General features: G+C 46.1%; 1 protein-coding gene across 2 annotated transcripts; it reads right to left on the bottom strand.

Annotated features, from left to right (window-relative positions):
* Positions 1-559: 559 nt before the first annotated feature.
* On the bottom strand, positions 560-24624 carry ASCC2 (activating signal cointegrator 1 complex subunit 2). 2 transcript variants are annotated; one of them, XM_083717173.1, is made up of 19 exons: positions 24498-24624; positions 21236-21335; positions 19314-19475; positions 17875-18045; positions 15320-15449; positions 14587-14654; positions 13638-13748; positions 12521-12633; positions 11719-11793; positions 10828-10935; positions 9973-10041; positions 9563-9637; positions 9001-9169; positions 8185-8399; positions 7155-7274; positions 4571-4795; positions 4117-4225; positions 3467-3543; positions 560-930 (listed from the first exon to the last, which is right to left on the bottom strand). In XM_083717173.1, exons 2-19 carry the CDS (start codon positions 21314-21316, stop codon positions 759-761), a joined length of 2250 nt encoding a protein of 749 aa, XP_083573299.1. In that variant the 5' UTR covers positions 21317-21335; positions 24498-24624; the 3' UTR covers positions 560-758. The 2 variants fall into 2 exon arrangements, with proteins under 2 accessions (XP_083573299.1, XP_083573298.1); XM_083717172.1 differs by having other exon boundaries at positions 3467-3546; positions 24498-24623.
* Between the last annotated feature and the right edge of the window lie 119 nt (positions 24625-24743).

The raw sequence follows: 24743 nt of genomic DNA, 5'->3' as shown, positions 1-24743 counted from the left end.
CTGGAGCTAGGTTGGTCTGGGCAGTGAGGAAAAAACTGACACAATGCAGGATTGAAAGCATGAAGTACTTTACATAATCCTGATGCGTAATTGAGGAATTCGCTAAGAATAAAAGTTGGAGATGGTGGCCAACCATCTATAGATTTCTTGAAAAGGGCATTGGGGCCCTATTCAGGTGGACATAGGAAGTTGCCTTGTATGGAGTTAAATCGCTGGCCCATTTAGCTTAGTATTGTCTACACTGGCAGCAGGTCTCCAGGGTTTCAGGCAGGTGCCTTTTCCCAGCTGTACCTGGGCATATTGAGGATTGAACCCGAGACCTTCTGCATGCAAAGCAGCTTCTATACCACTGAGCTACAACCCCTCCCCCAGAAGTAGTACCCCTCTGCACAACAGAGGCCAGAGGCAGAACACAAGTAACCCCTCACTTTCACACCCTGCTTGTGGGCTTGCAAAAAAGAGCTGGTGGACTAGTTGGGAACTTGATCTCATGCATCAAGGCTGATATATTATTATTCGTGCTGACAAATGTTCACAAGGAACTGCCTGCACAGCAAGGTCCATTGTGTCTGCATAAATATCTTTGTTGCATTCCCCTATAAATAACAATGCACAGCTGTTGCAGTTCTCTGTAATGGGTTGCTGGTTGTTACATGCTGATGCTCTCCACAAACAAGAACGGAAAAGTACTGTCCCTTAGGATAAAGGCATTGCACTATGAGTCTCTAAGAGGAAGAGTTGCCCCGTTCTCCACCTCTTCAGGAAGGGATCATGCCTTTGTTTCGCTTCCGGTCTGCCATGGCACGCCGATTATGATTAGCCCTGGTCCCTTTGCTGGCTTCTTTCTTCCTGCGCTCCTGGACTGTCTCTCGGCTCTGGCCATGTCCCTTGGCGCTGCCCAAAATGACACCTGAATTGTCCGGCTTGTGCCTGTGTAAGAGGAAGGAGGAAAGTTCCATTGCTAAGTTCCACCAAATAGGCACAACAAATCTCGCTGGTAGTGTAAGAGTGGGGTGGGGAGGGGAGGCAGTTCAGGTCGACAGAAACTTAGTGGGTCTGAACACCAGAGGGTCACAGTAATCCTGAAATGCAAAATCTGTAGAAAACACAGGGACAGCCATCTCAGAAGTGATACTGCTCTATATGTAAAATGTGGCAGTATCCAAGTAACGAAAAGTCTTAAAAATTCTGCCAGGGGAGCAGCGGGCCTCCAGAAGCTGCTGTACATCTCCCATCATCGGTGAGCATTGGTCATGCTGGGCAGATGGAAGCAGGAATTCAACATCCCCCAAGTTTCCTCTCCCAAGATTGCGGTGCTTGTTTATTATTATACATCGTACCCCATCTTTCCTTGAAGGAGTTTGAAGCGGCACCCGTGACTCTTCCCTTCCCCATTTTGTCCTCCCACAAACCCTGTGAGTTAGTTTGGGCTAAGAAACATCAACTGGCCCAAGGTCACAAGTTCATGGCTGGTTGAGTGTGGGTTTGCACACAGGCCTCCCAAGTCCTCGTCCAACATTTGGACCACTAAACTGCAAAGGCTCTCAGGTATACTTCTAAATATTAGTCCCTCAAAGTAACAGAACACTAGATATATACTATTCTCCATTCCACCAATCAAAACTCTGACACTGCCTCTTTTATTTCCTTCAGACATCTGAAGACAGGACAAAAGGAGTAAATCTTGTGTTAGTGGAAGCCTTCAAGTGCCCTCACACTAACTGGGTAAATACACATTGGGGTCACAGTTATGATTTGTAGACATGATTGTGCCTTATGATAGTTAGTCATGGAAGCAGCCCTTGATTTAATCTTGCAGGGCACCCAGGACCCTCATCCAAGTAGTTCTGACCAGTAGTTTGTGACTGTGCTCACAAAGTTATCAAATTCAGCACATATGTGAATGGAAAGCCCAACATATTCACAGTTATATTTCTAATGGGGGGGGGGGAGCGCAGAAGAAAAATGAGGGAATTAGTGAAAAGAAAATGGGAGACAATGAGGTGGATCACATCCTTTCAAAAAGGCCGAAACATAAGAGGCTGCTGCATCAGACCAATGGCCCATCTAATCCAGCATTCTGTTCTCTATAGAAAACCTACAAGCAGGATTCAAGCAGAGTACTCCCCTCCCCACCCACCCCTGCGTAGTTTTCTTAAGAAGCATTACTGCTTCTCACAGTTAAAGGTGAACATAGCTATTGCAGTCAGTAGCCAATGACAGCCCTATCCTCTATGAATCCGTCCAATCCTCTTTTCAAGCCATCCAAGTTAGTGATCGCTGCCTCCCGTCGAAGTGAGTTCCATAGTTAAATATGTGGTTTGTGAAGAAGCAGGAGGCTCAGGATTAAAAAAAAGATGGGTGGGTGGGAAAAGGGGAATTGACAGTGAAAAAAGACATTGAAATAACATGCATTTAAATGCTAAATAAGTTAGAAACTAATCAGGGAAGCAGCAGGAATGAGGTACAACAACAACAATATAAATACCCCATCCAGCTGACTGGGTTGCCCCAGCCACTCTGGGCAGCTTCCAACAGATATCAAAGCATAATAAGACATCAAACATTAAAAACATCCCCATAAGATTAGTGATGGTCAGCTGACACTCCCACTTTAAAAACATCTGCTTGAGAAAGTCCTCCAACCCTTTGGAGTGGATTTAAGGGGATGCGGAGGACTAAAATGAGGAGGGGTAATCACCCAAAAGTTTTTCCCTTCCCATTCATCTGATGGAAGCTTTCCTGTCAGCTGAGCAACTCAGCTGGATACAGCACAGAGCAAGTCACTGGGCCTAAATGGCTTGCAACCAAGAATTATTGGAAGAACTCAAATGTGAATTTGGTCATCTTCTAACAAGAGTATGCAACCTTGTTGATGAAACTGGTTTTCTTAGCAGAGAATTGAAAGGCATCCAACATAAGGTAAAGGGACCCCTAACCATTAGGTCCAGTCATGGCCGACTCGGGTTGCGGTGCTCATCTCGCTTTATTGGCCGAGGGAGCCGGCGTGCAGCTTCCGGGTCATGTGGCCAGCATGACTAAGCTGCTTCTGGCGAACCAGAGCAGCGCACGGAAATGCCGTTTACCTTCCCGCCGGAGCGGTACCTATTTATCTACTTGCACTTTAGCGTGCTTTTGAACTGCTAGGTTGGCAGGAACAGGGACCAAGCGATGGGAGCTCACCCCGTCATGGGGATTCAAACCACCGACCTTCTGATCGGCAAGTCCTAGGCTCTGTGGTTTAACCCACAGTGCCACCCATGTCCCATGGCAGCCAACATAACACCCATTTTAATATTGCACAGAGGAATTCCAAGTCCCACGGATACAGCAGTGGGAGCTAGACCAGCTGTTTGTTGTGAAGGGTGTAATGCAGCCCTCTGTTTGAAGGTGTCCCCTGTTTGAGGGCTGTTGAGCGACATGTGATAGAAAGACCAGGAGCCACAGAAGGGGAGTTGCATCTTACCCTTTCCTGGCGAGGAAAGTCATCCGCCGGGCTTCAGCTCTCTCCCGCAGCACAGCTGGGTCCTGCACAAAGTGGTCCTGCTGCACATGAAGGAAAGAATGGAGCTCCAGTTCATTTCCAGTTCAAAATGCTGGTGGGCCCTCCAAGTGCTGTTGAACTAATGCTCCCAACATCCCAGATGAGCCAGGCTGGCTGAGGCTGATGGGAATCAGAACCCAGAAGCATCTGCAGTGTGGATGAAGGGGAGGGGCCCCACCTCCCTTATCCCCGCAGAAAAGGGGTTTGTCCTCAACAAGGCAGTATGCTCTTTGTTGTGGAGATGGATCTTTGCGGCCCTTTGCACTTCCCCAATCTACCCTCCCCTACATCTTACTTACTTCCCTCCCTCCACTGTCTTCTCTGTGTTGAATTTTAGCCTGTAACCTCCTCAGGGCAGGGACCCATCTTCTTGCTGCTGCTCTGTACAGCCCCACAGACTATGGTTATCATTACATCTCCATTGGCTGATGCACATCAGCTCCACTTAGCCACAGGGATCTCAGAGACCTCCCCAGCCTGTTCCCAAAGAGTCATCTCCCCAAAGAACAGCAGTGCAAGGGTTTGCCTCACAACCCCTTCCTCCCCCTTCAGAGCTGCCCTGCAACAATCACCTTTGCAGCCCCCTTTTCATCAGCTGCCGCCAACTCCTCTTCATTGTCATCTTCCTCGTCCTCTTCTTTCTGATCTTTTGGTCTCAGAACTTGAGGGATGGTAAATGGCCTAATGCAGGGAGAAATGAATGGATGAGACGTTCCAAGGAGAGGGATTGCTTTTCAATTGCTTTTCTGAGAACTGTAGCTCTGGGAGGGGAAGAGGGGTCTCTCCTAACAACTCTCGGCACCCTTTAAAAAACTATAGCTCCCAGAATTCTTTGGGAGAAGGCATGACTGTTTAAAGTGGAAGCACGGGGTTTTAGTTGCACTGTGTAAATACATCCTGACTGTGGAAAAGCTACACATGGGACCTAGCTGAGAATGGAGGGAGAGGGAGTGCCCTTCAGAACACACTTGCTGCACTACACAAATGATTATGGCAGGCTCCATTCAGAAAGGCCTCTAAACTCACCTCCTGCTGATCAGCTCGTCATCTGAGTCGGCGTCGTTTGCTCCCACCTGGTTGCCATCATAGGTGTCATCATATTCGTCCTCATACTCATCCGGGTAGGAAAGACCTGCTCCGCTCTGCTCTGGGACCTCCTCCACTATCACAGAGTACTGGCTGTAGCGCTCCCTCTGCTCATTCACAAGGCGCTTGTCATTCACCAGACTTTTGGTTGAGGCTTTGTCACTCCTGGGAACGCAAGGAAAGCCCAGCCAGATCAGAACAAAGGCTGATCCGGTTTCCACACAAAAGCCCCTGGGGAACAGCCACGGGTCAGTAGTGGAACATTTGCTTCAGAAGTTCCCAGATTCAATCTCCTGCATTTCCAAGGTAGGGCTGATAAAGGCTCCTCTAAATCATAGAACACCGCTAGCAGTCAGTGCACACAACTAGATGAACCAATGGCATGACTGGGCATTAGGGAGCTTCCTACGTTTTAAGGAAAGGCTGTAGCTCACTGGCAGAGCATCGGCTTTGCATGGAAAAAGTCTCAGGTTCAATCCCCAGCATCTACAGGAGCACTGTCCCCTGCTCAAAAACCCAGAGAGCCACTGCCAGTCAAGCGTGGGCAATACTGAACTAGATGTACCAATGGCCTGACTTCATATAAGACACACAGAATTCCTATTTAAAACAGCCTTTAATTTGGAACCATGAGGACTAGAATCTTACCTCACTGTAGGGAGGTATTCGCTGTTATGCAGTGGCAGAACACATGCTTTGCAGGCAAAAGGTCAAAGGTTCAATTCCTGGCATCTCCAGGTGGGGCTTAGGAGACAGCAGCTGCCAGTCAGTGTAATAGACAATGCTGAGTGAAATGGACCAACAGTCTGACTCAATATAAGGCAGCTCCCTCTAATGTTTAGCCATTTATATACTCCACAAATTGAACAATGTCTATATTATATAACCACATTGTCATTGTAATGTGGAAGCGCTGTAGCTCAGTGGTAGGGCATCTGCTCTGAAGAAGGTCACAGGTTCACTCCCCAATGGCACTTCCAGGTAGGGTTGGGAAAGACTCTGTGTCTGAAACGCTACACTAGATGAACCGATGGGTCTGAATCAGTAGCTTCCTATGTGACCGCTCCTTATTCTTGAGAATGACACCACCTCCTTCCCTTGTCTCTGGCCTATCCCATTTCCCTGGCTGGCTGGCTCCCTTTGGGCTGACACTTTGGTTTTGAGATCCCAGCCAAGCAAATGACATTTTGGACTTGTCCTTTCTGCAGACATCTTCTGGTGATACTGCCTAGGGCTGTCGTGCCACGCTGGGCCCTGATCCTGCAGATGCTAAGCCTGGAACTCCCACCAGAAACCTACACTTTTGATCAGTGCCACACCCCCTATGCTTCAGTAAGCCTTACCAAGGAACAATGTCAAAATCTGCTTCCTAACTGCCAAGCCAGCAATTTATTGTTATTACTTTGCTCCCGGGGATATACAAGGTATTCACGTCTGGGCTTTTCCGTGCAGCATTCCTCTCATACCATGGATAGAAGATCACGTCTCAGGAGCAAGTGCAACTGGAACAACCAGCTGCTTGAGGCATCCCAGTGTTGACTTAATGAAAGGCTTCCTTGCAAGCAAAGAAGCAGAGGGGAAGTCCCCTCCAGGGCTCCACCCTTGGCTTTCCTTACATCAGGAAACCACTAGAGGGAGCTACAATTCCCAGAGGGGTTTGAAGATTGTAGTTCCAAGGAAGGGGATAGGGGTCTCTTCTTAACAACTCTCAGGACCCTTAACAAACAGCTCCCTCCCTACAGCTCCCATAACCTTTGGAGGGAAGCCATGACCGTTTAAAGTGGGATCACAGTACTTTAAATGTATGGTGCAAATGTGGTCTTAATCTTAATCAGCAAAGTGGTTTTTAAAAATTATCATAGTGCCGTGAGAGCAGCAGGTGGGCAGACTGTGCTGGTTGGGGCATATGGGAGTTGGAGTCCATAGCACCTGGAGGCCACCAGGCTGGTGAAAGCTGATTCAGGTGGTATTCTGGCATTAGAACAATTGGGAGTGAGGATTAGAAAGGTAACAGGGGTTGTGAAAAGGAGCTGCCACCACGCCAAACAATGGCAAAAAACAGGTTTTGTTTTTTAAAATACCGGTTACAACAGCCATCACTCATGATAACACTCCAGAAGTCAACTTCTGCTCTCTGAAAAATGGCCCTTTCCAGATTCCTTCCTACCCATGGTGGGAGGAGAGGGGAAGGGACAGAACCTTCCTGCCTCGAGGATGTTAAAAACCGGAGCACTATGAAAAAGGAACAATGCCCAACACTGTTGGCTAGAAAAACAGATCCGCCAATCCCAACCCACAGAAATTACGCAGGGCAGGTACAGGAAAGCTTTGGCTCTCCAAATGTTGCTGAACCACAACTCCCATCATCCCCAGCTATTGGCCAAGCTTGCTAAGGCTAATTGGAGTTGTTTTCAGCAACACCTAGAGGGCCACTCCTGATGTAGGGTCTTTACCTTTACGGGTAATATTTCCTAACTTGACAGCCATTGATCAGACACAGCCTGAAAGGCCCCAGGCAACTCACCTCTTGCCTTTCTGCACGCGGGAGAGATCCAGAGAGTCCTGGCTGAAAACATCAAACTCATCGTTCTGGAAAACGTTGCATCGGGAAGTGAGAAGAGGTGTTGGGTCTGGCTTCACTGACCTGACAGAAAAAGACCAAGCCCTCCAATTTGTTTTATTTATTATTGCTATTATATCCCACTTTTCCTCCAAAGAGCTCAAGGTGAAGTAGATGGTTCTTCCTCTCCCCATGTTATCCGTACAATGACCCTGTGGGAAAGCTTAAGCTGAAAGAGCGGATGGCCCATGGTCAGCCAATGAGCTTTAACATGGCTAAGTGGCTATATGAACCCTGGGGAGGCAGTTCTTAACTCATTACTCTATCCACTACACCATACTCTTCAGAAGCACAATCTTGAAAAATTCCTCACAAAACCAAGCAGCAGCCTGTGGCTCTGGAACTGCAATTCTAAGCCCACTTATCTGAGAGCTGCAGCGCCCAAACTCAACACAGCATGCTTTTGAGCAGACATGTACAGCAGACATATGCTGTAGCTGATTTAAGGGGTTTTCAATCAAGGTCAGTCACCAATACACTGATTATAAATATGCATATTTATATATAATATATAAATATGTTATTGGGTTATTGTTTTTATTTTTATTTTATATATTGTGATCTTTTCTGTGAACTGCCCTGAGACCTCTGGGTGTAGGGTGGTATTCAAACAAACAAACAAACAAAATTAAAATTAATAATACGAAATAGCACCACTGCCACTTTTTTATTCCTAGTCAAATGCCTGGTTTAAAAGAATGCTTCTTTCCACAATAAGGTAAAAATCAGATTAAAAGCATCCTCGAAACTACTAACAAAGAAAAATGATGTGTGGATGGTCCAGGTTAAACCCACCACGGATGCACTATTATTGTGTCCGTAACATACCAGCAAAACAAAATTCAAAACAAACAAACAAAAACAAAAAACAGAACATGGCAGCCTGCAGGGGCTCCAAGTGGGTAAGAGAAGCAACTCCCCCATCCAGATCTACCTGGGCATTGCTCGGTCCAGCTTCTGCAAGGCTGCCACCAGCTTGTCCTCCAGAACGTTGTTGATCACCTGCTCTACGCTGTAGTTGTACTCCTCCAAGCAGGCCAGGACAAAGCCTTCTCCAAGGTCAGGGAGCAGGTCCTTCACTTGGGAGATCAGGGAATCCAGCTCCACCCCAGAGACCTTGCACACAGGGGCCGCGGCTGCTCCAGCGTACTAGACACATCAAAGGCAACAGGCAACGTTACCCCAGAAGAGTCACAAGGCTGAAAGTAGCTGGGTGTGCAGAACCATAGCCAGGGGAAGGGTGGGGGTGGTTGTCATCCAGTTTTTGTACCAAATATGCATAAATCAAATTCAGCCCCCCCTACAACCCTCTAGCTTTCCCCCATTATCTAAATGCAATGAAGGCTCAAAGCAGTTTCCATATGAAAGAGGCAAACATGGAAGGGAGGATGAATCTCTCAGGAGCAGCAGGGCCCACTTTGTTCAGAACACTCCTTACAATCAGCCCAGGGAGTGGCACAACCTATAATCTTAGCCTCAGTACTGCCCTTGTAGAATTCAAGAGGGAGGTCAGATAAAACTAAAATTAGTTGATTCTGCCTACCAGTGGGCACCACCAGCCACCTCCCTCCCCTCCTTTTCTACCTGACAATAGTCAGGAATGATCAGGATCCAGCAGCATTTGGGGGCGGGGCACAGGTTCCCCATCCCACAGATATGCAGGCTCCATGGCTAACGTAGGTAGCTCCTCGACAACCTTGCTCCCCAGTTCACAGCAAGTCAAGGCTAGCAGCACATTCTGAAGACTCACCTCTGTGTGGTTTTCTTCCCTGAGTGTCTCTAGCCCCTCTGTATTACTGGGCAGCCCCGGGGCCATGGTTTCCGGCAGGGGAAGGTCGTGGGCTGTTTTTTTCCTCCTGTCCACTCCCTCCCAAGCACTGTCCACTCCTTGCAGGATGTAAGCTGTCCTGGTCTCATCTCTGCCCAACAGCATTAAGGCACCACACAGATAAATCTGATGTAAATCACACACAATGTAACTATAAGCCCTGGCATTCAGGGCAGATGTGCAGGGGTAGGTTGTGGATTTTCATGCATTCGGGGAAAGATAACCTGCACATTCTCAGAAGCACCCTTCTTCCTTATTGTTACAGATTCCAAGCCTGAGTTGTGGTGAATGCCTGCATTCATTAAACCTTGAAGAGGAGCAATGTTTTGGAGGATGCAAGCCAGTCTTCCCCAACGTGGTGCCCTCCATAGGATTTGGACTACAACTCCCATCAACCCCAGCCAGGCAAGTGGAAATCCAAAACATCTGGAGAGCATTAGGTTGGTGAAGGAAGTTCCCCAGAAATGCCAGCAGAAAAAGATACAGGGTTGAGGAGGCTTGCTGGAGGAGGCTCACGTCATCTGCTACAGGAAAGAGCTCATCATAGTCACGGAGAAACCTGCAAATATAAACACTGCACAATTACTAGGGAGACCTTCCCAGCAAAAATACCTGCCTTGTGAAATTTACATGCAAAATGGACTGCCAAACAGTTTCAATGGCTAGGGAGGTTTTTAAAAGTGTAATGAGCCACCCAAAACCCGGGTGAAAGAGATGTGTGTCTTTCAAGCCAGCTGCCCTACACTTTCTCCAGCCCACTGTTGTTGCCGGACAAAGCAGGTTTGCAACACGGCTGTACTGACTGGGGCTGATGGCTGCTGTAGGCCAGGCTGCATTGACAAAATATATTCCAGAGGTTGTAAAGGACCACCAACATCCAGTCAGGACTCTCACCTCCTCTCCTGAAGCACTGAGGTGAAGATCTGCAGGAAGTCTTCTATGTAAGGCTGGATATTATCACAGCTGAAACAAGAGGGTAATGTTAACAACAACCAATGAACCTGTATAGGCTTAGGTGCAGCTTGTTCATCCAAGGGGGCTGATCCTTGGAGCTGGGAGCAATAAGTCCTGGGTTCAGTTCCCAGACAAGCCCATGTTCCTAGGAAAGGAAGCTAGAGCTTAGTGGCAGAGCACACGCTGTGCATTCAGGGCTCCCAAGTACAGTTCCTGACATCTCAAGTTAAAAGGTTCAAGTGGCAGGTGATTGGGAAAGATACTGCTCTGCTCAAAATCCTGGAGAGCTGTAGCTTAGTGGTAGAGCATCTCCTATGCATGCAGAAGGTTCCAGGTTCAATCCCCTCAATCTCCAGGTAGGCTAAGAAAATAGCCCGGAAAGCCACTGCCAGTTAGTGCAGGCAATACTGAGCTGGGTGGACCAATGGTCTGACTCAGTACACCGAAGGGCCATCGCTCAGCGGTAGACCATCAGCTTTCCATGCAGAAAGTCCCAGGCTCAATCCCGGGACCATCAAGTAGCACTTGGAATGTCTCCTGTCTGAAACTCTGGACAGTTGCTGTCAGATGCGGAGCTAGATGGACCAATAGTTTGGCTTGACATAAAGCAGCTTCCTGTGACAGGGGAAGGGCCACAGCTGAGCGAGAGAGCATCTGCTTTGAACACAGAAGCTCCTAGATTCGTTCCCCAAGATCTGTAAACATTATCTGTTTCTGAGGTTTCTTTCCTGGTGTCATAGATATGAATGTGTAAGGGCAACCCACCGCATGGAATCCATGCACGTTAACAAGTACCTGCTTTCCAAAATGGGCTGAAGGCACAACTGGTTTATAATCATATGGAAAACTTCCACCATCTTCTTCCGAGAATGAGACAGCCTCTTCCACAAATCTGACAATAAGCTGATGGTGGGGAGGGAAGGGGAGAGGGGAGTGGAATTTATGACACAGAAGCAAAAGGAAGTTGTAGTGATAGTTGTTATTACTATTATTTTCTTCGACCCACTCTTCATTGCAAGGTTCCAAAGTGGGGTATATACGTTCAATAAAACACTAAAAAATATTAAAGCCATGATTAAGTACAAAGGCTAGATTTAACTAAGCAGTCCCGCTGGTGAAAGTCCGGGCTAGGACTTCTCCTAGCTCAATGGAGCTTCCCTCCCATGATGCAACCTGAAGTCCAAGAACATCTGAAATGGCAGCAGGATGGAGAAAGCTGCTCTAACCATTATACCTTACTGGCTCTCCTACATCTCGGGGGGGGGGGGACCTCCAGCCCAATAAATTACAGCAGGGAACAGGGACAACACAACTGTGTAGGATGAGTTACTGATGAGTAGGGGTTAAATCCTGCTCAGTCCAGCAGGATTCTATACAGCCCCCTTCCTGAATTTAGCAGGAACCCACAGCTAAAATGGAGTGAGAGAGCCTTTGTTGTAGCTGCACTTTGCACCTGATGTCATTGTGATGTCAGGCAACTGTCAGGTGGGCAGCCGCCCAAAGCCAATCCTGATGAGGATCTGGCCCATGGAGCATAAACGTTTTCCCAGCACCTGCTCCTAAAGGATGGTGGAACTTCAGGTATGCTGCAGGAGCAACCTAGGCAGATATATTGCAGGGCTTGTGCCTGGAGGGGACAACTGCACTTATTTCAGAGGGGAATGGTCACCTCCACAGGAAACATACCTGCTGTCCTCGCGTTGCCTCTTCTTAATAGCAGCTTCCAGTTCAGGTACCACCAGCTCATAAAATGCAGCAAGCCTTTTTTGAAAAAAGTGAAACACACCTAATTGTGATTTAGATATATGTGTATATACAGTATATATACAGAGCGAGAGAGAAATCAAATCAAGGAAGGATATGCGTACAACATTCTAATATTGATAATACAGAAGAAGCTGGGGGGGTCATAGCTCTGTCTAGAGTAGGTATAGTCACATGGTGTCCCACAGATGCTATTTTAAATCTGGTACTGTATGCATTTTTCAAAAAATGGTAAGTTGCTCGGATCTATATATATATGTATATATTGTAAGCAACTCTAGGAAACACTTTTTAGCTTTCATACCATTTGGTATAAGTACTTAAGTACTGGTTCTATTTTTCTTGATGAGTGATCGCCTTGGGAGGTTTATTGTATCTGTCATTAACTGATCTGTTTCAATGCTTGTCTTACAATGACCTTAAAATAATATAACAGAATCAAACTGAGTTGTTAGATTGTCGTGTTATGTTTTGAAATGATTTCGTATTTGTTATTGTAATGATTTGTATCTCTCTCAGCTGTAACTTTTTCTGAGGCAGTGTTCTTCAACCTGGTGTGATCCCAGTGTAGTTGGGCTACATCTCCCATCATCCCTGACCAAAGGCTAAACTGGCTAGGGATGATAAGAGTTGGAATCCAACAACACTTATCTAGTGGAATTGAAGCACGTGCACACACACACACACACACACACACACACACACAGGCAGCCTACTAATATACCTGTAGCAGAAGTCATGCTTTTGGAATGTCTGGCAAGCCAAAGGAAAAACATCCAGAAAGGCCCAGAGGGTGATGCAAGTGTCACACAGGTACAGGACAATATCCTTCAGCTCCTAGGAGGAAAAGAAAGGAAGGTCTTTCATTTTTTAAAAAAATCAGATTTTAAGCACAATTTTATTTTTATTTTAAAAGTAAGCTGCCAAACAAAGCAATTCCCTGCCCTAGATTCCTCCCCAGCCCCAGTCTCTGGGTTCACTTCCTCCTCAGAGTTGGCATAATATCACACCTCAAAATCTGAGCCAGGGAAGTCCTAGAGCGGTCAGCTCCATTATTAGGCCCACCACAAGCGGTAGCATTAAAGGGCAGCAAACCAACAATTCTTTACATCAGCTTTTAATTTTAAGGCAGCTTTTTCCTGCCTGATGCGCTTATAACATTTTAGACCAACTCCCGCAAGCGTGGCCATGCTGTGGCTGCCGGGAGCTGTCATCCAAAACATCTGGAGAACATTTAAGCACATAAAATTCCATGCAAGTGAGTGATCAGGACAGCAAATGAGGGGCAGAGCTCTTCCTCAAGATTCTTTGGGGGAAGTCATGTCCTTTAAATATATGGTGTCTATGTAGCCCTGATCCACAAATTCCCAGCTGTCATTAAACACACACACACACACACACACACACAAACTTCTAGCATTTGCAGAACCAGATGAAACCAAATTTACAGGCAGTATATTCTCATTTTTCATGAGAAACTAGCCTGCTTACCCCCCATCTCCTTTGCCCCCCTAGAAGTATTATTGTAGATGCCCATGGTTCTGTTTATCAAAGAATACAAAGAAAGGAAGTGTTCAGTGAGATTTTAAAACTTGAACACATAAAATATCAATACAGAAAAAAGTGTATCGCAAAGCACAGGAAAATTCATGTGATGAGGAAAAGCTGCCTCACCCAGTCACAGGACAGGGAAGGGAATGTGTTACTAGCAACCATGTGCAGAATGAGACATAAGCTGTTGGGTGGGGTGGGGAGAGAGAAAGTATCTGTGGTGAAGATTAAAGCTGAGGCCAGGTTTGGAGGAAGTACATCGGTCCCAGGAAATACCTGCCCCACCCCACCTGCAGAGGAATATCCCCAGGAGTCAATCGGATTCTTTCCTCCAGCTTCTGTGGTGTGGATGAAGCCCCTTCACACTGCAAGCCACATGTATGCAGAATGCTGCTGAGTACCTAGAAGGAACAAAGGGTCCATAAGCGGAATACAACTGGGTGCATTTTGCCTTTTATTGATGGTCATCATCTGACCAAGGTTATTGTTGTAGCTGTTTTGTTGTTATTAATAATAAATAAATATTATAATAATAATAATTTATATAATATTATAATAACTTAATGTATTTCTATCCCACATTTAACCCAAGCTGGGATTCATGGCAGCTTCCAACATTTGAAAACATTATATAATACCAAGTAATTATATCCAACTAGTTACAAACAATGATTAAAACACATCAGAACACATTTAGAACCAGCAATGAAAATCCAGTTTGCCCTGACAGCAGCCCAGAGATCAGCATAGTCCGAATCTTCGTTATCAAAGGCCTGTCTGAACAGGAAGATTTTGGCCTGCTGGCGGAAAGATAACAAAGAGGAAGCCAGTCTTTCCCCTCTTGGGAAAGAGAGCAGCCACAGAAAAGGCTCTCTCTCGGGTCACCAACAATCGTGCCTCTGGTGTTGATGGGACCAAAAGCAGGTGCTGAGCTAAGGATCATAGCACCTGGGCAGGTCTGTATAGGATTTTTCAAGTCACCTGGGTCCAAGCCACATGGGACTTTATAGGTCTGCTCTCCAAGGAAAGAACTCCCTTCCTTATAAATGGGGGTCAGGGAGCATTTTTTTTCCAGCTTTCAGTTCACATTTCCTTCATGCCAATTTTCTGGTGTGTGTCAGTCACAATGGATACACTGGCTGGGGGCTGATGGGAACTGCAGTCCAACAACATTTGTTTCCCCATAACTGTTACAAATGGGAACAGAGCTTCTCAAATAAGCCCAACAAGAAGTACAACCTGAAGGACTGTAGGCACGGTTTCATCCAAGTCACTGAAATAGCTTGGCTGCTGGGTAAAGATGTTTTCTGAGGGGTAGGATGGAGAGGGAGGAAGAAAGGAAGGAAAGAGAAAAAGATTGGTTTCAGGCAGGTTAAAACATTCAACACCACAAAAGGCTTCACACTTAATTAGGAGATCTCCATGCATCCTCTTCATGTTACACGTAACTCATATTGGCCTGGTTTGAATGTTGCATTAAGCCAAACTATGGTTTAGCACATCACTCTCTATTTTCCACCCAGGCAAGGGAGAGGCGAGAGGCACTATCAGAGTTCAAGGAAACACACCAGCTAGGCAAAAACACAGAGGGAGGGTATAAAGCAGGACCAGTGAATACCAAGGGTTAGACAGAAAGGCTTGGAGCGCCATATCTGGACCCCAGACCCAAGGTTCCTCCCCCCTGCTTTAAAGCTTTAATGTCCCTTAGCAATGGGCCAGTTTGGAACAGCCCCTCTTTAAAAGCTATTGCAACTGAATGCTGGCTTTCTGTTTCCTAGTAAAGAAATAATGGAGCCTGACTTGACCAAAGTAAAAGTAATATTAAACAGTAAATTAAGAAACAGACACTTTACTCCTACAATTAGTAAAACCAATTGGACTGAGGAAAGTGGCAAATTTGATTTAAATCCTGATTTTTAGAGTGTGCCACCCCCCAACACTTCACACACCCACACCCCATTCCCTCACTAACCAATCATCTTATGGAGCAGAGGACCGTTGCCTTTTCCAAAGAGCACACACAGATCCAGGATTTTGGGGATATCAAACAAGAAGTTATTGTAAAGGATCTCTCCAAAAACAGATGGCGTGATGAAGTGATCCTAAAAAGGGGTGGGGAGAGAAAGATATTGAAAGATGCTTATGGATAACTAGCAAAACGCCCTTTGTCGTCATGACAGATATGAGGAGGAGGAGGAGTTTGGATTTGATATCCCGTTTTATCACTACCCTAAGGAGTCTCAAAGCGGCTAACATTCTCCTTTCCCCCACAACAAACACTCTGTGAGGTGAGTGGGGCTGAGAGACTTCAGAGAGGTGTGACAAGCCCAAGGTTACCCAGCAGCTGCATGTAGAAGAGCGGGGACGCGAACCCAGTTCACCAGATTATGAGTCCACCGCTCTTAACCACGCTGGCCCTCTACTGCAAGTGCCCTGAGGGGGTTAGGGAGGGATGATGCACATGTGTGCGTAATTGCCCTTCATGCTGTGATGTAAAAGTTTAAGAGGACAAAGGACAAGCCAGTCTTTATAGTCAGGAGGAAGAGCACAAGCCCTTGATTTAGGGACTGGCCTGGAGAGATCTAAAAGTGCTCTGGATTTTGCTGCCTTTACAGAGCATCCTTTGAGCAGCGTATATTTAGGGCTAAAAGGTTCTACAGAGTAGCTTTTAAGTACGCATAGGAATTCAGAATTTAGACGATACCACATGCCTCCAAAGAACCTCCAGGGCAGCTCACAGCATGACAAAAACATAGCACCATGATCAATGAGCACAGATTAAAATTCATCTCCCTAAATCAGCAAAACTGACATCTTAAAGCCACAAACACTGTAAAACAGGATAAAATCACACGCAAGCAGCCACCCACCCCTCTGTAGCTCCAAACATCCACATAATATACCTAAGGACAGTGACAGGGCAGGACCTATGAACATTTCCCAGGGTTTTATTTTCACAGCATTGGTACCACTACTGAAAAGGATGTATTCCTTGGCTATATCAATCTGACCAGGCATCCGCAAGTTTCAGCTGAGCTTTGGAGGCACTCAGAAGGAGGTGTACAGCTTTTCAATTGCCTCTGAAGCCCAACACAAGACCAGGGATACCTCTTGCATGACTGCCAGAAACTAGTTGAAAAACCCATCAGTGGAGCACATAGTCCTGAATCGAACTTTAGAAAAGTAGAAGGATTCACAGCAAAGAGGCTCTTCTAATGACCTTAGTGAACAAAGAGGGTCATATATGAGAAGTACACCACTGAGGTCACCTGTTGCTGGACTACAACTTCCATCACCCCCAGGTAGCATGGCCAATGGTCAGAGATGGGGGCTGTATTCCAGCAACATCTAGATGGCCACACGTTAGACACCTGTGTTAAGAACAGTGGCTTGTTTCCAATGCTAGCCCTACTCAAAGTAGACCCACTAAAATCAATCAACATGGCTCACTTAGGTCCATTAATTTCAGCTGATCTACTCTAAGATTGGATGCAATCCATCTAAAAAAGGAAAAGAAAGAGGGAGCCAATGGTGGTCTTGCAGAGAAAACCAATAGGAACGGCCAGTTTTGCCTTATTTCTTACAGGATGTATTGAAGTTACTTCTATGAAAATTAACTTGAAAAGAGTTGAGGTAATTAAGGATAGAGAGACTCAGGCACGGAGGCTTCACTATCTGGCCCTCAGAAGTCCCCCCCCCCCAGGCCACACCTCCTCTCCCCAGGCCACACCCCTCAGTGGTCTTACTTTGCATCATGAGTGTTTTTGCCTGGCAGGACAATGTCTGAAACTCTGATCAAGCTTCTTGCTCGCCTGGATACAGGACAGAGAGGGGTGTGCATCAAAACCGGCCTACTATGAAACGTTAAGATTGGCATTCATTGCTCCACCTGCTTTTGCCTCTGGCCCTGCCTGCCACTGGCATGTGGCCCTTAGAAGGTTGCCCAGAAGGAAATGCAGCCCTGGGGACGATAAAGGTTTTCTGCCCCTGAAATAAATAACCTCCATGGAACTACATCTCTTTGAAGGTTCCAACTAATTGAACCTCCCTGGTGGCAAGACAATTTATGTACATGGAAGCCCCCAGAGGAAACAGCTGACAGAATATTGGATCAGGACCTAGGTTCAAACTGGGCTCCTCTTTGGCTGAAAAGGCACCACACATGTTATTTGTGAAGGTGAAAGGAAAGAAGAAAATGTTCTTTCCCACCTCGGCCTTCAGGACAGAATGGGCTATATACCTAAACAAATACATTAACATTTCCCGAAAACCATTTGAATATATTGGAGCGTAACTGTGCTTCTATTCATTAATGACTAGGGAATGGCATATATATATATATATATATATATATATATATATATATATATATGCTTTCGTAGATTTTCATATATATATGAGAGAAACTCCAGGTAGAGGCTATGAAGGGAAAGCCATTAGGAAAGACAAACAGAAACCTGCTATTTTTCCACACACAAAAACATGTACACACATCTCAAAAGCAGGCTGGGTAAAGAAATTATTTACTTTGGACTCCTTGTGAGTGGACATGCGGAGGAAGGTTAGGAAAACGTTCCGATGGAGGCGTCTCTGGAGGTCATTCACCTCTGGAGGCAAGTCCGCCACTGTGTCAAACTTGCGAGGGGCGTGGCGCAGGTACGAATCCAGGCATTTCTGGAGCGTCTCATCAAATATCACCTGCCACAAGGAAACAAAAGGTCTCATGGGAAAAAGAAATCTAGCTGCCTAGCAGGACAGCAGATCACCAGAGGAACTTATGCCAGTCTATTGCACGTTGAATCAACAAGGGAGCAAAACATTTTAAGATGAAGGCTGCGCCAAAGAAGCAAAGATTCCAGGACACTTGGGGGGGGGACATTTTCAAAGTTTCAAAACATCACACATTTATCTTGAGTGTAATGCAGAGGCTTGGCCTCACCCCCTTTACGGATTTTATAATACTCATTTACAGAGTCAAACATGCTTCATAAATAGGACCACTGACCATTTTAATTGCCTTTTAACTGGCTGGTTAAGCCTTTTGATTCATGTATCAAAATCTCAAGCTATGCCTTTTGAGGTGTTGAAGGAAGCATTAAGATAACTTACAATTTAATAAATAAAAGAATCTGGTAAATAAAATGTCACAGCTTGAATAAAGTATGATCCTGAATACTATCTTTTTACTGTGTTCAGTAACACCAGAGACTCAAGGTCCTCCTAAAAAAACCCACAAAAGGTGTGCCCATAACTCTCAGCCTCAACTATCAAAACTGCATTTGTTACATTTTTTCCCCTTACTTCAAGCAGCAGAAATGGGGAAGCCCACTCCTCAATTGCTGTTGGACCACAAACTCCCATCATCCCTGCCTGCCTGCAAAGCTGGGGTTGATAGGAGTTGGGAGTCCAATAGGAACTGGATACCCAAAGGCTCCTCACCCTTCCCCTACGAGCTCCTTACTGATGCTTCTACAGCCGGTGCTAGAGTGCTCAGATGAAAGAAGAAAGGGTAGGGCTTAAAGAGTTGTGAGGACGGGTGGAGAACCTGAGGGCAAGGGATGAAATACAACCCCTAGGACTCTCTCTAGTACACAGCCCTTCCCTGCCCCCTCCTTGACTGCTTTCACTTGACCAATATGTGTCCTTGAATACAGTTAACGTCTCTCATTTGCCTGGATCGAGAGATGTGTGTACAACTGGGGGTGTAGAAAAGCCTGACTTCTTCATGGCTGGAACTTAACCTACTGCAGAAAGGAACGATTCATGCCTTTTGTCTCACCCGCTTTTGCCTCTGGCCCCACCCATCCCTAGCACATGGCCCCCAGAAGGTTGCCCAGGAGGGAAATGCAGCCCCCAGCATGAAAAAAAGGCTCGCCACCCCAGTGTAGAAGGAGGACTTATACTTTCATCGTCACCACCAACACATCTACACATGCTTCTTTCTTCCTTTACAAAATAAATTATACCTGGCACCAGAATTTGTCATGAGGCAGAGTCAAAAGCCACTCCAGGTCATCTGCAACAAACTTGGCTCTCTCCCAGAACTCCTCCAGCAGGGCACGGTCGCCTCTGGCTTTCGGTGGGGGCTTATACATCACAAAAGACCGCTCTGTTTTCTTTTCAGGATGCTGCAGAGAGGGGGAGGAATGCCACGGGATGTCAACAGGTCAAAGACTAAACAAAAATCCTCGGTGTTGGCTTTCTGAGCTATCTCAGAAACCTGGGCACACCAGGGATAATTCTCCTATTTGTCAGAAATTTGGCCTGTGGTTTAGCAGGAATCCAGCCCCTCATTTGTTGCTGCCTTTGGCTTGCTGGCTGCTCCCGTTTCTCTTTCATCGCAAGAGGCCTGCTGAGTGGCGGTTTGGGGAGAACTCCTTGTTTTGCAAACGACACTTTTAGAATCCTGCAGAAGTCACAACAGACTCTGCCTGGCTCCTGTTAAGATAAGAGCTGGCACCTTCCTCATGCTCCCGTGTTTTCAAAACTAAAATAGCAGAAGCTGGACGGAGAGCACCCTTTGGATGTGTTGAGGATATGCCAGGATCCTGCACTAACAGCCACAACATAGTATGAAAATGGAAAACCCGTATTCCAGGGGTGACCAGTGTCCATTGGGACTGGTAGGGCAGAAGGCATGGGGTCAATCAGTAGATGGAGCCAAACCAATGAGAGGCAGAGCCAACCAATTCTAGTTTTGTCTCCATCCTCCTGCTCCCTACTGAGCTCCATGAGAGCAACACTGAGACTAAGGAGGAAGAAGCTGACAGGCAGTAAGTGAGAAAGCAGGCAGGTGGAGGCAGACATGTTAGAGTGCCCTATTTGCCCTAATGGAGTAGTCTCTACTGTGACTGTGCACAGGTGACAGTTTTTCAAGGGAGCTGGAGGGGGGAATTGTGGATTCAGTGCTATTCATAGGAAAAGCACATATCCATTTATTTTGCTCCATGTGGTTTAGGTTTTGCTTTAGTTTTTCCATTTTGTATTTTTAGTGTCCTACTGTGGTTTTTGATGAAACTGGTTTTGCAGCTAGAGAGCTCACTGGGACAAGTTTGAGAAAACCTTCCTGGTGTAGCAAAGGGAGGAAAAAATCGGAAGCCAGAGAGGTGGCCAAATGAGATTTCTGGTGGGTAGGGGTGGGGCTGTGGTGCCCTAAACAGCAACTGGCTTTTCCCCATAATGAAGAGAAGCAGGATAAATTATGCAAAATAGAAACAATGACAGAATAAATTAGACAAAACAAATCCTGCATATTTGCATAATTTACACAGCTTGCTAATTTGTGCTATTTTTAGGGCAGTTTCTGTTTTTAGTGCAGGAAACCTACAGTTCAGTGGACAGATGCCAGATCACTAGGTTTCCAGTTAGAACCAGGAATGCCAGGCAATAAGAGGAAGGGAATTCTCTATTTTGTTATTGTACTTGATTTTGTTATTGTACTTGATTTGCTTTTGGACCAATTGTCTTTTTAGAACAGTAAAACAGCTCAGTGGTAGAGCAACTGTTTTGCATGCAGAAAGCTCCAGGTTTGATCCTCAGAGTTTCCAGGTAATGCTAAGAAAGTGCCCTGTCTAAAACCTTCAAGAGCATAGGACCAATAGCATAGAAACCTGCAACCAGCCAGTGTAGACCCAGAGAAGGAAACATGTGGCCCTCTAGATGTTGCTGGGGTGCAGCTTCTACCATCCCTGACTATTGGTCATGGTGAATGGTGGATTATGGAAGCTGGAGTCAAACATGCTCAGGAGGTTCCCACCCCAAGTTAAAGGAGTCATATACTGCATTTTCACGCCTCAGCTAATTTTATTCTATGCATTAACAAAAATAAGAAGAGAATGGGTCAGGCTTCTGAACTGCAAAAAAAAAAAAAAAAAAGCACCCCGCTTACCAGGGCGGGTAAAGTTTTCATCTTCCCAGTCAGTGAATCTTTCTCTGTCAACTGGAGCTCATCCAGTGGCAGTGCTGGCATGCTGCTGTGTTATCTCTGCCTTTAAAACATAAGCACATAGACAGGTTGCATCAGGAACTGTTTCAAGAATGCACAACCAGCAACAAGCAAGACAGGTTGCTCCTAGTACAGCAGCCACACCTAGAGACATCAGCTATGTTTTTTACACAAACAGAGGAGCTGATGTGCAACTCAGGAGGAAAAGTATTTTTGGGCTTCCTGCACGAGGCCCAGAGAGCTAAGCATAATTTAGAGATATTGGTCATTGCTTCATGAATAGGCACCAGGGAGTGAGGGAATCTTAAGGCGTACAAAGCAATACAAATATCCTAAAGGCAACAGAATCAGAGATGGGGACAGGTGTTGTTGGACTCCAACACCTGTCAATCCCAGCCAGCATAGTAAACTGTCAGAAATGAAGGGAGTCGTAATCCAGCAGGATCTGGAGTCTATTCTGTACAGTGGGCTATATTTTTGACTAGCTCTTTTGTGGACTCCTGAGCAGCCACTGCCTCAGGCTGATACTCTGTGGTCTAGCTAAATGGTTAGAGCTTGTGCCTTGCATGCAGAAGGTCCCAGGTCTGGTCCCCAGCATCTCCATGCAGAGCTAGGAGAGACCTGTCTGAAATCATGGAGCCAGTGCCAGGCAGTGGAGGCAGTACTGAAATGAATGGATCAATGGTCTGGCTCAGTACACGACAGCATTCCTATAGCGTCATCTAGCCAAGCTTGTTTCCTATTACTAGCTTTATTGGGGTTCTCTGGAATGCAGTTGGGAGATAACTATAAGAGCTTATGGTATATTTCTAAGACGCTTGAGCTGTTAATCAGAGGTGGAACAGGTATATTATCAGGTCTATATATCACACTTGATCTCTCCACTCTATGCAGATTTGATGTCATTTCAAAACACAACAGGAGGAGATGAGTAGTATATGCGAAAAGGATCTAGGGTCTTAGTAGACAACAAACATAACATGAGTCAACACTGTGATGCAGCAGAGGAGAGAAAAGAGTAAGAACCAAAACGGTATGACTCTCTTTTTTATTGCTTCCCTGCAAGGAGGGAAGATGAAATCTCTGAGCAGATAACCACCGTACCCTTACCCGCCTTTCAATAATTTATTTATTTATTTCTTATATCCCCCCTTCAAGGACCCCAAGGCAGTGTACTCCTTCCAGTTTTATATCACAACAACCTTGTGTGGGAGGTTAAGCTGGGAAGGAGCTGGTTTCGGTGAGGTGGTTAGGGTATTGGACTAGGACCTGGGAGGCCAGGGTTTAAATCCCCACTTGGCCTGGAAGTTGACTGGGTGACCTTGGGCCAGTCCCTACCTCTCAGCATAACCTACCTCATAGCGTTGCTGAGGTTAAAATGGGGAATGGAGTGGAGTGGGGGGGGAGGGGAAAGAAATCCAAGTATGCCACCCTGAGCTTTTTGGAGGAAAGCAGAGATATAAAATATAATGATGCTTAAAATAATATAAAAATAATCATTAAAAAAAACATTATGTCACCCAGTAACAAAGTCAATGCTGAAGGTGGGAATTGAGCCATCACTGCCGCCCAGCCTAACTTACAAGGTGTTTTGAGAGGATGGGGGGGTGGAGGGAGGAAGGGAGGAAAGGACACTGCTTTGAGCTTCTTCAAGGAAGGTTGGGTGCAAAACAGAATAATAAATGTAAATAAATATTAATATTAATACAGTGGTACCTCGGGTTAAGCACTTAATTTGTTCCAGAGGTCCGTTCTGAACCTGAAACTGTCCTTAACCTGAAGCACCACTTTAGTTAATGCGGCCTCCTGCTGCTGCGCCACCGGAGCACAATTTCTGTTCTCATCCTGAAGCAAAGTTCTTAACTTGAAGCACTATATCTGGGTTAGTGGAGTCTGTAACCTGAAGCGTATGTAACCTGAGGTACCACTTTACTGTAAATGTGTGTGTGTGTATAAAATGAAGTCACCCAATTGCTGAAGGGGGAAATCTGGCCACTTCCTCTCAACCGGACCTACCTCACAGGGTTGCTGAGAGGTTGGATTGGGGGAGAACCAGGTACATCACCTTGAGCATTGCCTTAATAAAACACAACCAATTTTTTAAAAAATAATGTAAATAAGCAAAGTCACCCAGCACCAACATCACTGTTGAAGGAGCGTTTCCACCCCCATCATTCAGCCTGGACATGGAGGTCCAGCTCTGAGGGCCTTCTGGCAGTTCCCGCACTGTGAGAAGTGAGGTTGCAGGGAACCAGGCAGAGGGCCTTCTCGGTAGTGACGCCTGCCCTGTGGAATACCCTCCCATCAGATGTAAGGAAATAAACAACTATCTGACTTTTAGAAGACATCTGAAGGCAGCGCTGTTTAGGGATGTTTTTAACGTTTAACGCTTCATTGATTTTTAAATATTTTTATTATTATTAATATTCTGTTGGGAGCTGCCCAGAGTGGCTGGGGAAACCCAGCCAGATGGACTGGGTATAAGGAATTAATTTATCATTATTTTTTATTATTTAATTATTATTATTTAATTATTATTTTATATTATTATTATTATTATGCTGAAAGGGGTTTCCGAACCCACTCCAGCCCCGCTGCCTAACCTCCCTCACAAGGTTGTTGAGAGGATGGGGAGGAGGGAGGGAGTCGGGCACGCTACCTTGAGCTCCTTGGAGGAAGGCAGGCAAGCGTTTAATAAAACATAACTTTTAAATAATGTAAATGGTGAACTTTAAATATACGGTTACAGATAGGTAGCCGTGTTGGTCTGCCATAGTCAAAACAAAAAAAATTCCTTCCAGTAGCACCTTAAAGACCAACTAAGTCAGTTCTTGGTATGAGCTTTCGTGTGCATCTGAAGATACGTATCTGAAGAAGTGTGCATGCACACGAAAGCTCATACCAAGAACTGACTTAGTTGGTCTTGAAGGTGCTACTGGAAGGAATTTTTTTTGTTTTAAATATACGGGCATCCGGCGACGACATCATAGCTCCAGGGGGGATTCGAACTCAGGGCTCCACGCTGGCCAGCCACCCACTAACGAACCCCGCGAGTCACGACGTCACTGGACACCTACCCCCCCCACCAGCTGCCACGCCGCCCGTGTAACGTCATAACGGCCATTCCTCTGCTTCGCGCGCCTGCCCCGCCCCCTTCGGTTCATTCCCCTTCTTCCCTCAAAGCGCCCCGCAGTCAGCCACTGACCCGAGGCCCGGACGCCCTCCAGCTTTCCCGGCCGCTTTCGTTTCTTTTCGACAAGGCTCAAATAATAGTCTCCCACCCGGTTTTCCCTGCCGGCCTAGTCCTTCCGGGGTCGAAGAAGCGCTTCCGGTTCGGTGGAAGGTCCGCCGAGATAATAAACGTAGCAGTTGTCATCGTCATATTACGCTCCTCTGCAGGAGAGAAGCTTTGGTTCTGTTTCCAGTTTTTGCGGGTGATAAAGGGTTGTAT

This window comes from Podarcis gaigeae (genome assembly GCF_964106915.1).
Source record: "Podarcis gaigeae genome assembly, chromosome: 16".
Lineage (NCBI taxonomy): Eukaryota > Metazoa > Chordata > Lepidosauria > Squamata > Lacertidae > Podarcis > Podarcis gaigeae.
Note: the sequence above shows the minus strand (reverse complement) of the source record. Positions and strands in the feature narration are given on the sequence as shown.

Bases quoted from the DNA above. Each gene is read 5' to 3' on its own strand.
- ASCC2 (XM_083717172.1), bottom strand. From the start codon at position 21,316: ATGCCAGCACTGCCACTGGATGAGCTCCAGTTGACAGAGAAAGATTCA. The intron at 13,749-14,586 runs GTTGTACTTCTT...TGTTCCTTCTAG, and splicing joins CCGTGCCTACAGTCCTTCAG to GTACTCAGCAGCATTCTGCA. The intron at 8,400-9,000 runs GTGAGTCTTCAG...TGATGTGTCTAG, and splicing joins GGGAAGAAAACCACACAGAG to TACGCTGGAGCAGCCGCGGC.